The following is a 13,528-nucleotide window of genomic DNA, read 5'->3' as shown; positions in this document are numbered from 1 at the left end:
AGAATGTGGTAATGGTAAAAGTAGATCATAGAGTCACCAAGATAAAAATGCTATCAGTTCCCTAGTTTTTAAAAGTTTGATTGTGAGGACGCAAGATGGTGGAATAGGATAAGGACATGTTTAAACGGACAGAGAAACATTAGCCAGGGTAAAGAAGAGAGGGCACACTCCAGGAAATAGGAGAGGACAGACGGACGGCAGAGGGGTACCTGGAGACTGATGGACACAGGAAAGCAGCGGAGACAATGGACTGATGTTTCAGTGACCTGATATGACAGTGGCATTCAGCGAGCAGCGATCTGAACTCCACCAGAGGCCAGAACTCCACCAGCAACCAGATGTGAAGAGGACATCATGGGAACTAAGGAGGTGAACCCAAAGAACTGCCTGTCCTGCTGGTTTGTTTGATTTGACCAGGAGTAGAGACAGAGCAGCAGATCCCAAGCAGGCGCTGGTGGGAACAAGATAGATTTCACAGCCCAAACTCCTAGTAGAGCCGAATCGGGCGCCATCTTGTGCAGGAAGGCAGTGGCTATGGGGCAGGACTGCACATGCACTAAGCTAGGAGTGAACTCATTTCGCGCTCAGTGAATTGCAATGATGTGGCATCACTCCGATTCCACCCAAAATAAGTCCGAGTAGCCTTCAGACCTGACAACCAACAGATCAAGAACTCTAGTAGTGGTGCATCAGGTGCCATTTTGTACAGTGTGGCACAGGCTTTACCACTGCAGGGACAGCAGTGAGCTGTGCATGTGCTGAGATGCAAGTATGAGCTCAGTATGGTTGCACTGGTCCCACATCAAAAATAATACCAACTTGGGCCCAGCGCGGTGGCGCAGTGGTTAAGGTCTGGGATCCCATATGGGCGCCGGTTCTAATCCCAGCAGCCCCTCTTCCCATCCAGCTCCCTGCCTGTGACCCGGGAAAGCAGTTGAGAACGGCCCAAAGCTTTGGGACCCTGCACCTGCATGGGAGACCCGGAAGAGGCTTCTGGCTTCGGATCAGCATAGCATCAGCCATTGCGCTCACTTGGGGAGTGAATCATCGGACGGAAGATCTTCCTCTCTGTCTCTCCTCTCTGTATATCTGCCTTTCCAATAAAAATAAAATCTTTAAAAAATAATAATAATACCAACTTTGGCATCTTACAATCAAAACACTTTTTAGGTTCTGGGGTGGCCCTCAGACCTAAAAGCCAGCAAGTTCTGCCAGCGTCAGCACTGCCAGTCAACCTGGCTATTCAGAACACCTGGTGTCTCCCTAATCCTGGAAAATGCATGAACTGGAAGCGGGAGAAACATTGCAAGACAATGTTGCAACAACAGCACAGTTTTACAGGAGGTAGAGTGGTGAGCAAGGAGGTGAGGCTATGGAGACCTTGGTGGCAGTCTAACATAAGAGCCCAGATCTGAAACTAGCTGGAGGGAATGGCACAAGTGACTGCAAATAAAGAACCATGTACCAACCACTATCAGTAAAATCAAATTGCAGACCTGTTGGTGACACAGCTTGGAGACCTTCCCTAAAGAGAAGAATCTGGTAACCAGAAGCACAATGACCAAGAACAAAAGAAAAGACAAAGGCACAATAAATATTATTGAATACCCCCTTGTAAAAGAGCAAAAGCCTTTGCCAACCTCAGAGTTGACTGAGAAATACAACAAGAAAATGGGGGATACAGAATTCAAAACAGTTTGTTATAAAACTTCTTATCAACAACGAGAAGCACATGCAAGAATATAAGCAATATGCTACACAGCAAATAGCAACACTGAAACAAAATCAGGCAGAATAATTGGGAATGAAGGATGCAATAGAGCAAATTAAAAGTTGCATGGAAAGTCTCAATAATAGAATGAAGGAAGCAGAATAAAGAATCTCAGAATTGGAAGATATTTCTTGTCACAGTGGAAAAACAATCAAAAAGCTAGAAGCAGAACTGGGTCAAGCTAAAAAAAAGTACTCAGGAATTAAGAGACATTACCAGAAGGCCAAATATAATAGTTATGGGAGTTCCCGAAGGTACAGAAAGAGAAGCTGGGTTTAAAAATGTATTTAATGAAAGAATGAAAGAAAATTTCCTTAATCTAGAGAAAGAATTGGGAAACAACATCCAGGAGGAACACAGAACTCCCAACAGGCTTGACCAAAAGCAATCTTCACCGTAACACATGAAAATCAAGCTGTCCTCAATCAAACATAAGGAAAAGATCCTTAAATGTGCACGTGAAAAAAATCAATTGACATATAGAGGAATGGCAATTAAATTCACAGCTGATCTCTCACAGGAAACTCTACAGACCAAAAGAGAATGGAGTGACATATTCCAGATTCTAAAACCAAAAAGTTGGTAGCCCAGAATAACTTACCCAGCAAAGCTTTCCTTTGTCTTTGAAAATGAAATAAAATTCTTCCACAGTAAAGTTAAAAAGAATATGCCTCTTCCAAACATGCCCTACAAATGATAAAAATGTTCTCTTTACAGAAAAAAGGAATAGCACCCACCAAAAACAAAGGCAAATGTGAAGAACATCCTGGTAAAATAACAATAGAAGACTAAATCAATATTCCCACCTATTTATATCAACCCTGAATGTAAATGGCTTAAACTTACCAATCAAATGTCAGATTAGTAGACTGGATTAAAAACAGAAAACCCATCTATCCGTTGCCTACAGGAGACACATCTCACCAACAAAGATCAGTGGGAACTGTATCTTTTGGATTTTGATGTTTTTGTTTTTGGTTTCATTTCTTCAAAACATGTTTTTTTCTTATTAAATTCTTTAATGACTTATATATCATACAGTAGCATCATTTTCTTCAAAAAGTTTTTTGATTTCCTTTTTCATTTCTTTAGTGACTCATTAGTCATTCAGTAGCATGTTAATTAACTTCATGGCATTGTAAGTTTCTGTTTTTCTTGCTGTTGTTGATTTCGTTTTGTGGCTTTTGACTTTGGGGGGAATTTATAGCGACTGTGCAGTGAAGACTGACATGTCCAGATGTGAGAATACGGTGCAGTGTGCATCTCTGCTTCCAGATCAGAGATGGACTCCGAGTGAAACTGTTGGCGTGCTGGACTCTGCCATTGTCCATGCCCACAGTGACAGACTTATGACTGTTAATGAGAAACTGTGCTGTTGTAATGATATGGGAGAACTCAGTGGGGGGCAGGGGGATTAGGGGATTGGTAGGGGAAATCCTAGGGCCTATGGAACTGTGTCATAAAATGGTAATAAAAATAAACCGTTTAAAAATGAAAGAAATACCAACAGGTCTTTCCTTGATAGTTTTCCCATCCCAGTGCAGTGTCTCCACTAGTGTCACGTGTCCTGGGTCACACTTCATGTGGTAAAACCACACAATCTGTTTTCAAAATCTGATTCAGTCATCACTGTTAACATATGACCTTGAATAAATTGGCTTTTCATTGCTTTCGTTTTCTTATCTTCAAAACAATAATGTTAATATCACCCAAAAGGATAACTGTGATCATTAAATGAGTTAAGATATCTGGAAAAAACTTCAATCATGACGTCAGTTGTTACGTGTGCTTAACTGTCATGTCTGTGGGCTGGGCTCTTGTCTTCCCCGTCGCCAGGAACTGCCACAGTCCAGGTTCCTCCCCTGGTCATCCTCGCAGCTCTAGGGGGTCACAAGCCTTACCCATGTTCTTCTCTCCTTCCAGGTGGGTGGAATCAAAGATAAGGTGCTGGCAGCACACAGAGCGGGACTGAAGATAATTATCCTTCCTCAGAGGAACGAGAAGGACCTAGAAGAAATCCCAAGCAATGTACGGCAGGACTTGAGCTTTGTCACAGCAAGCTGCCTAGATGATGTCCTCAACGCGGCCTTTGATGGTGGCTTTTCTGTCAAGGCCAGACCCGGGCTCGTCAATAGCAAACTGTAGGCTCAGTCTCAGCATTCTAGAATTTTAAGATATGAAGTAACAAAAGGTACTGGCAAGGTTGATTCTGTTCACATCACCAGGGGCAAGCATCCTGTCCCTCTTCTATGACCATAATCACAACAGCAATGAACCTTAAGTAGTAGCTATTGCTTACTAGAGAAATACAAGGTGTTAATTTAATAAAAGTTGATTATAAATAGAAATCTTGGCTTGAGTGGGCTCTCTTCTGGCTCTGAAAAGATACAAAGCAGTGGTTTTCAGTATGGTCACCAAAAGAGGCGTCTACATTCCCTAAGAACTTTTTAGAACATAAATCTTCAGCTGGCACAGTGGCATGGTACATGCCCTAGTTGCTGCACTTCTAATCCAATTAATACGCCAGGCTCCAGCACCTGGGTTCCTAGCACCCACCTGGACAGAGTTCTGGCTCCTGGAGCAGCCACTTGGAGAACAAACCAGCCAACAGAAGCTCTGTCACTCTACATTTCAAATAAAGAGTCAACCTGAATCAGACCATGGGTCAAGAGCATGGATGGGATGGGGCAGGAGTGTGTTTGGAGAAGCCCTGCAGGCAATCCTGATGCACAGTCACGTTCAGAACCATTGGTTGGTATAGATCATCAGCATGGCATTTTCTCACATACAGTTCAGTGGATTCTGGAACAAGTCACTAGAAAGGGAAGCTAGCAGAGATAAAAACAAAACCAATTTTTTTTTCAAGGATTTATCCTTATCAAGGCAGATTTACAGAGATAAGCAGAGATCTTCACTTCACGTAGGCCCGAGTTGGACCAATCCGAAGCCAGAAACCTGGAGCTTCTTCCAGGTCTCCCACATGTGTGCAGGGATGCAAGGACTTGAGCCATCCTCCTCTGCCTTCCCCAGCCATAAGCAGGGAGCTGAATGGGAAGTAGAGCTGCCAGAACACAAACTGGCACTCATGTGGGACGCTGGTGCTATAAGCAGAGGCTTAGCCTGCTGTGCTAGAGTGCTGAGCCCTGAGGGCCAACTCTTTCTCCTTGTGGAAAATGAACATGGTGATGATGTCTGCACACCCCAGGATGGGAGCCTCCCCAGGCTGAGGGAAGTGTGTCGGGTTAGAACTTGTCTAAGACTCTGTAACATCAACGAGCTCACGTGCTGCCCTCCAATGCCTGTCACCTCAGCTGAGTCCCCATCCCTGCTACTTCCCCTTCTGTGTCTGGTCTGCCTGTGGCCGTTGCCAAGCCTGGTAGACTCCTTACCCACCTTTTCTATGATTTAGTTCAAGATAACTAGAGTCAGCTTCCTAACTATGCTCTTGTATGCTTTCCTCGCAAATTAGAGGTGGGTTAGGCTGCCCACTGGAAGGCTTGAATCCCACATTAGAATGCTAGTTTCAGTCCCAGCTACTCGGCCTCCATTACAGCCCCCTGGTAATGTGCCTAGGAAGGCAGCAGATGGCTCAAGGTCTCGGAGCCCTGACACCCACTTGGGTGGCTCTTGGCAGAATCCTTCCCTCTCTGTCATTCTGCCTTTCTAATAACATGCACGTATAATCTTAAAAAAAATGTGTGTGACCTTATGGTGTAGCAGATTAAGCAGATGCTTACAGTGCCCACATCCTGTATTGAAATATCAGTTCAGGTTCTGGCTCCTGCCAGTGCAGCTCCCTGCTAATGCACCTGGGCAGGTAAAGGCCCAAGTAGCTGGGCCCCTGCCATCCATGTGGGAGGCCCGGATGACGTGCGTGGGTCCTAGCCTGGGTCTGACCTATCCAGGCTGTTGTCAAGGGCACTAGGAGACTCTCTTTGTCTCTGCCCTTGTCTCTCACTCTTTCTCAAATACATAAATCTTCAAAAACATTGCAACCAATACTAAGCAGTTTCTGATGATTACTCCAAAGCAGTAGACCTCTGAGTCTCATATTACAAAATAAGAACAGGTTTGCAAAAACATTGTAGAACTTCCTCATGAGACTGAGGGCTATAAGTTACCCAAATATTATGCTAAGATCTGCTGGAAAAATCTTGCTGGGAGTGTGTTCTGGGAAGAAACGCCCAGACCTAGGGCTACTGTGGCACAGTGGGAGAGCAAGAACATCAGGAGATTTGAAAATATTGACTTGACTATCTTATCATCCATGTAGTTGTGTCATTGCTACTCTTGCCATCTTACAGGGGAGTGAAACTGACACTGTTAGCTCCTAAGCAACCTGCAGGAGCCAACCCACGCTCAGTTGGGCTTGCTTTGCCACACCCAGCTGACTGGTATCTAGGGTACTGATGCAGCAGCTCTGCAACCCCCTGGTGAGCAGAGGGTCAGCCTTTGTGCCCTCTGGCCTCAAGCCAGCCTGTTGTTCCTGAGGGAGCCTCCTGCAGGCAGCCTCCCAGCTCTGCTGCAGCTGCCCCACCAGTGGTGTTTCAGGGATTGGTCCTCAGTGACCTGGAATCTAAGCTGTCAGGATTTTCCATTGTTTTTATTTTTTTATTTTTTTTTAAAGATTTATTTTTATTATTTTTACATTGGAAAGGCGGATATACAGAGAGGAGAGACAGAGAGGAAGATCTTCCGTCCGATGATTCACTCCCCAAGTGAGCGCAACGGGCCGATACTATGCTGATCCAAAGCCAGGAGCCTCTTCCGGGTCTCCCACACGGGTGCAGGGTCCCAAAGCTTTGGGCCGTCCTCTGCTGCTTTCCCAGGCCACAGGCAGGGAGCTGGAAGGGAAGCGGGGCTGCTGGGATTAGAACCGGCGCCCATATGGGATCCCGGGCGTGCTAGGTGAGGACCTTTAACCACTTGCGCCACCGCGCCGGGCCCTTTCTGGTTTCTCTTCAGATCGTATAAATCTTTCGCCTTTCCATTGTTTTTAATTGGAAAAAACAGATTCCCATTTTAAACTCACTACTGTGCAGGGGTGTGAGTTCTCGCTTTCATGGGACTCCCACTCCAACCTCCCCGACGCTGCAGCACGGCCCTCCCGGTTTGTCTCCGATCTCCGTGCTCCGCCTAAGTCCCGTGGCGGCTGTCCTCGGTGTCTGCAGGATCTCAGGCTAATTCTAGCAGCACATGAGGGTTTCTTTATGTGCTTGAACACACTTATGTGCACACGCCACATTTTGCTCATCTATTATCTATCTGTTGTCTCAATGATGCCCAACAGTCGTGTACAGAAATCTCGAGTGTGAAGCCAGCACCGTAGCATAGTGTGTAAAGCTGCAGCCCAGGGCCCCAGCATACCTTGTGGATACTGGTTCTAGACCTAAGTGCTGCACTTCTGATCCAGCTGCCTGCAGATGTACCTGGGAAAGCAGCAACAGATGGCCCTAGTGCTTGGGACCCTGCAGTCATGTGGGAGACCCAGGATCTCTTGGCTCCTGGCTTCAGGCTGGCTCAGCACCAACTGTTGCAGCCATTTGGAAGTGAACCAGCAGATGAAAAATCTAACTCCACCTTTCAGAATAAGTGAACCTTTTTTTAAATTAAAAATGAATATTATGTCTTTTTTTAATATCTTTTTAAATTTTAGATGTTTCCAATAGTTGATCAGGATGGGAAGGATCAAGGATTAGGGAAAAGTGGGTGTGAGCACTGTTTCCAAGTTTTCCATTTCTTTTTCCTGTGTTGGGGTGGCAGGGGTGGGAGGAGTCAAGGGGAGAAGCCACACCCAGTCTCCCAATTGCCTCAGTACCCGGCAATGGGGAACAGCCACCCAGTATCGACCCAGGGTCCTGATGTGGCATACGCTCCAAGGGTTCTGCCTAAATGGTTTCAACAGTTCTGAAATGTCTATCTCTCCAACCCAAGGAGGAAGAAGCCCTTCCAAGGTCCACTGGCTGACACAGTCCACCTTAGAGTCTCTATTCAACCAGATTTTTGTTGTTAATCTTTGGCTGGGGTAGTTGTCCATTTTATTCTGTTCTCCTTCCTCTGCCATGGTTCCAGTTGTCTTCTGCAGGTCCCAGTGGGCTGCCATATCCTCCAAATGATTCAAGACCTGCCGTCCACTGCTCTCTTTTCCACTAAGGAGGACCACTTCTCACAGGCGGGTCCAGGGATCCTGCCAGACCCCTCCCCACACACCCAAGGTTCATGGACCCAGCACCCACCGGGCATGCAGGTCCAAGGACCCAAGCCAGGTGGCCTGACCTGAACCCCACCAGGCACCTCACCCCCAGGGGCTCACGGACCCAGCACCCACAGCATAAGTGGTCCCAAAGATCTGGGCCAGGTGACCTGGACACTCCAGACTCCCTCTCCCTAGGGCTCACAGACCCTGCACTCACCAAGTCAAATCTTAAAAAAAAAAAAAATCATTCCCTACTTTTCAAAAAACTGATTTGAAAGAGATCTCTCATCTGCAGTTCACTCCCCAAATGTAACAGCCAGAGTTGGACTAGTTCAAAGCCAAGATGCTGAAACTCAATCCAGGTCTCTTGCAATGGTGGCAAGAACCCAAGTACTTGCACTTCCCAGGAAGTGCATTAGCAGGAAGCTGGGACTGGAAGCAGAACCGGAACTCAAAATTCACACACTCTGACACGGGACATTGGAGTCCCAAGCAGCATCTTGGTTTACTGCCCTACATGCCAGACCCAAGTCTCTGCTTTTGATCCTTGGAAGTCCATGCAACTTTGTCATAGCAAGACATTTCCAGTAACTTTGAAGACCTCTATACACATGTTGTTTTCATTTCTTTGGCACATTGTCCACAAACCTTTTAAGTATCCTCATACACCTAAAATTGGGGTTGAGTGCTGTCCCTCGAAACCCACATGTTGAGGCCTAGTCATCAAGGTCATGGGGCTGTGGTGATGCAGTCCTGAGGGCCCCAAGCTCAGAGGGCCCAAGGGAACAACCTAGCTCTTCACTGCCCTCCCACCAAGGGTGCCATCTTGGCAGCAGCAATTGAGCCTTCACCAGACAATGAACCTGTCCCACCTTGACCTTGGACTAGTCAGCCTCTAGAACTGTGAGAAGTTTCTGTTCTTCATAAACTGCCCGGTGATAGCGCAGGAGGCATGGAACAATGCTGTGGTGGAATTCTGTGCCAGAGTCAGCAAGTCACCACGCAAGCGCCCCCTTGTCATGTCCCTGCCAATGCTGTCTCTTGAGAGCAGGCTTCCTAATGGGTATGACACAGCATGTTCACATCTCCCTAATGACTAGTGATGATGAGCACTTTTTTCTCATATATATTTGTGTGTGTATATATGTATGTATTTTTTTAATGTTAATCAGATCCCTTGGATTACCATCAGCTACATTTTCTGTTGAAAATGCTGACAGGTTCTCATTCAACAGGCAAGGGCTTGATCAGGCTTTGGGATGTATGTGCTTAACCAATATCATACATGCTTTTAAAATTCAAAAGCACTGAGTGGCATACAAACGCCACTGAGGCATAGCCAGTTAAGCTGCTGCCCGAGCTACTGGCATTCTATATGGACACCACTTTATGTCCAGGCTGCTCCATTTCCATCTTCTTGCTAATGCACCCAAGGAAAGGAACAGAAGATGGCCCAAGTGTTTGGGCCCTTGCACTCACATAGGAGGCCCAGATACAGTTTCTGGCTTTCACTTGGCCTTGCTCCAGCCATCCCTCGCCATTTGGAGAGTGAACCAGCAGACCAAAGATCTCTGTCTCTCCCTCCCTGTCACTTTCAAATATTTAAAAGCAAATACCGAAAACTCAGAGCCCACATGTCTTTACCAGGCAGAGCTCCTCCTTGTTCGCTCACTCCCTAAATGCTCACAAAAGCCCAGGCTGGGACTGTGGCATTGGAGCCATACTTCACTGCCTCTACAGACCCTATCAGCGCACAACAGTCAGAAGCCAGATCCAGGAATCACCTGGGCCTTCAGGTCTGGGAGGTCTCTCAACTGGCCTGAGACCTGCCCTGAACTGCAGCCGTTTTGACTACTGAACCTTACACCTGTCGTGGATCTTCAGTTGCTTGAAGACCCTGTGCCAATGGCAACACATTAAGAATTCCTTCCTCTTTGCTCCTGACGTCAGTGAAGACTGGCCACATCACAGAGAGGATGTGCCGTCCCCACACAGCACTTGAGAGGCCTGGACTTAAGGATCAGCGATGCCTGGTGCCACAAGCAGCTGGAAGTGTCTGCCCTTGCCAAAGTCAACACGCTGCCAGATGAAGCTGTGGACTGAAAGCGCTTGCTGCATACCAGCAAATGCAATGAGGCAAACCTTACTAGTGAGGGCCCTGACACTCAGCCACAAAGAATGTTAATTAGTGTTGGCAATCCCCTTTGCAAACTCAAAGTTTATTTTAATTGAGTTTATTAGAAGTAAACAAATTTTACTATTTTTTTCAAATGAAGGAACATGCTCAATGCATGCTATTTTGGCAAGAATGAAACGCTGTACCTGAACCCTTAGCCCAAAACTACAGTCCCATGTAATGACTTATGCTCCAATACTGACGCTCTTTTCTGTAGCTTTGTTTGGCTTAGTGGACTCTACACAAAGCACCAAACCCAGGAAGGAAACACTGAAAGAATCTGGACAGGACAAGAGCCAGCAATGAATGGCCACTATCATAAAAGGATTGTTTTTTAATTCTAGAAAAAGCTTTAGTTGCAATAAAAATTCACTTACTTGGAACATAGTTTGTACCTCAAGTTATTCAATGTGTTTAGTAATCTTAGACCTAATGGAAAAACCTTTCATATGAAAAAACCTTGAAAGACCAATTTTAACATATTGCCACATAACAAAAAGCAAAACATTTTAAGCCAAAGCCTCCTTTTAACATTTTTATATTATCATCTGCAAACCCATTTTCAGTATTTACAAGAGCCTTTGAAGGGACATGCATGATGACCCGATTGGCTAACCCTTCACTTGCAAGCACTAGCATCCCAGATCTGCACTGGTTCATGTCCCAACTGCTGCACTTTGCATCCAGCTCCCTGCTTGTGGCCTGGGAAAGAAGTGAAGGATGGCCCAAAGCCTTGGGACCCTGCACCCATGTGGGAGACCCGGAAGAGGCTGTTGACTTCAGATCAGCTCAGCTCCAGCCGCTGCAGCTATCAGGAGAAACCAATAGATCTTTCTCTTCTTTCTGTAAATCTGCCTTTCCAATAAAAAATAAACAAATCTTTAAAGAAAAGCTTTTGAAAAGTCACAATATATTTATCAAAAGCTGGGGAAGCTGTCCAACAAGGGCTGGAAGGCCAGGGACAGCGACACAAGCAGGCAGCAGTTAGCTAGAACTGCTTCCCTTGAGCAGTCGAGCACGCCGCCATTTTAACGAGGTGACATCAAAGCGAAGGGCAAGGTCATCAGGGCTCATTCAACTCAGGCAGCAGCAATGCCTACAAGCACACTGCTCAGCACCAGATAGTCTTAGATTTGGATACACTTAAATGTACCTTCTGAAAAATCACCTGGTTTAAAATAAACAATAAATCCCCAAATAATCTTTGTTTTTATAACAACTGCACTGGATGTTCAAACAGCAACAGTGCATTTGCAAGGAGCTGAACTAGAACTGAACTGAGCTGAACTATTCCACACCATGTCCTTAAAGACAGGGAAAGGGACAGAAGACATGAGCAGGATAAAGTACTCATTCTAACAGAAGCAATTTAAACAGCGAACCTCATGGGTCTCCAAAAGGCCAAGAAACATGGCTACGGATCTCTTCTCCCCATAGACCAAGACTATGAAGACTTAACCAACAAACTTAACAAGTTTTACAATGTCAATCTTACCAGCTGTCAGATGTTACAATCTTCATTTGCTTTACATTAGCAACACAGGTCAAAACGTTGCCTTGGGAGTCCACTGGAACCCTTTCCAACTATGCCAAAAACACTCAGCTCTTGGAGTCCAAGCTGTGGTGCAGCAAGTGAAGCTGTTGCCTGCAACACCGCATCGCACGTGAGCACATTTGAGACCGGCTGCTCCTCTTCTAGTTCAGCTCCTTGTAAATGCACTTGGGAAAGCAGTGGAAGGAGGGGGCTTCAAACCCCCATGGGAGACCTCCAAGGACTTCCCGACTCCTGGCGCAGCCCCAGCGGCATGAACCAGCAATTAAAGTGGATGGATCTCTCTGTGCCTCTCCTTCCAACTTTGGTTTCAAATCTTCAATATATTTTTTAATAGCATAAAGTCCTTTAGAAAGAGAATCCCAATACAAACACTTCAAAGCAGTTTTGGAAAAATGGAACTAAAATTAGTTTATTTGAGAAAAAATTTTGAAAATCACGCAGCTTTTCATGTCATGCATTTTCCACAACTTTTGACAAACCCTCATATTTTCAGCAAGTATCATAGAAATATTGACAGATTTTTATAAACAGCCAATTTTACCCAGCTCAAGAAAATACTCAAAGAAGCTACCTAAAATAGCGAATCCTTATGTTACTACAAGTGTTGTAAGAGTATTAATAAAGTGCTGGAAAATGCTCAGATGATCATGTTATGTAGGTTAAGAAGATCCAAAACCCAGTGATACTTCTTTTTTAAAGTATGTATGTGAGGCCCAGTGTGATGACCTAGCGGCTGAAGTCCTCACCTTGCATGCACCAGGATCCCATATGGGCGCCGGTTCTAATCCCAGCAGCCCCACTTCCCATCCAGCTCCCGGCTTGTGGCCTGGAAAGCAGTTGAGGACCGCCCAAAGCCTTGGGACCCTGCACCCGCGTGGGATACCCAGAAGAAGTTCCTGGATCCTGGCTTCGGATTGGCATAGCATCGGCCATTGCGGTCACTTGGGGAGTGAATCATCAGACGGAAGATCTTCCTCTCTGTCTCTCCAACTCTCTGTATATCTGACTTTGCAGTAAAAATAAATAACAAATCTTAAAAAAATATATATGCACATAAAGGACATGAAAAATGCCAGTCATCCAGGTATGGGCTCTGGGCCCAGTGAGGAAGATAGTGTTGGAGTCTTGGGCTGTTTCCATTCCAGCCTCCTAGTAAATGCACAACTCCAAGGCAGCAGACGACTCCAGTGGCTGGGACCAAACACCCATAGGGGAGACCTAGGCTGAATCCTTGCTTCCCGACCTGTCTGACCCAACTCCAGCTGCTGTGAGCATCTGGAGAGCGAGCAGAGGATGGGAGAGCTGTCTGCCTGCCTACCTTTCAAATAAACCAGTAAAACCATTTCTTTAAAATGTTACTCATCACTGAATGGATGGCAAAAACACAGGCTTCTACAGCATGTGGCATTTTGTAATGCCCGAGTCAATTACCGTATTTTTAAAATGTTAAGCCTTGAAAAAAAAAACAATGTTAATTAAGCTTTGGGCCTGGCGTAATAGCATAGCAGCTAAAGTCCTCGCCTTGAATGCACCGGGATCCCAAAGGGGTGCTGGTTCTAATCCTGGCAACCCCGCTTCCCATCCATCTCCCTGCTTGTGGCCTGGGAATGCAGCTGAGGATGGCCCAAAGCTTTGGGACCCTGCACCCATGTGGGAGACCCAGAAGCTCCTGGCTCCTGGCTTCAGACTGGCTCAGCTCCAGCCGCTGCAGGCGCTTGGGGAGTGAATCATTGGACGGAAGATCTTCCTCTCTGTATATCCGCATTTCCAATAAAAATAAATAAATCTTAAAAAAAAGTCTCAAAATTACTGATTTCCATGAATAAACTT

The 13,528-nt window shown here is 45.9% G+C and overlaps 1 protein-coding gene across 2 annotated transcripts in view; it reads left to right on the top strand.

Moving 5' to 3' along the window:
* The window catches only part of LONP2 (lon peptidase 2, peroxisomal), a 114,708-nt gene extending 110,596 nt beyond the window's left edge, over window positions 1-4,112 (top strand). For both annotated transcript variants that reach the window (XM_040982747.1, XM_040982746.1), the window contains one exon: window positions 3,695-4,112. In XM_040982747.1, coding sequence (XP_040838681.1) covers window positions 3,695-3,916 — 222 coding nt within the window. In that variant the 3' untranslated portion in view covers window positions 3,917-4,112. The remainder of the gene's footprint in view (window positions 1-3,694) is intronic.
* Window positions 4,113-13,528: the final 9,416 nt, after the last annotated feature.

This window comes from Ochotona curzoniae, unplaced genomic scaffold (assembly GCF_017591425.1).
Source record: "Ochotona curzoniae isolate NIBS_2020 unplaced genomic scaffold, NIBS_Ocur_1.0 contig_3622, whole genome shotgun sequence".
Classification (NCBI taxonomy): domain Eukaryota; kingdom Metazoa; phylum Chordata; class Mammalia; order Lagomorpha; family Ochotonidae; genus Ochotona; species Ochotona curzoniae.
The sequence above is the reverse complement of the archived record's forward strand: the minus strand, read 5'-3'. Positions and strand labels throughout refer to the sequence as shown.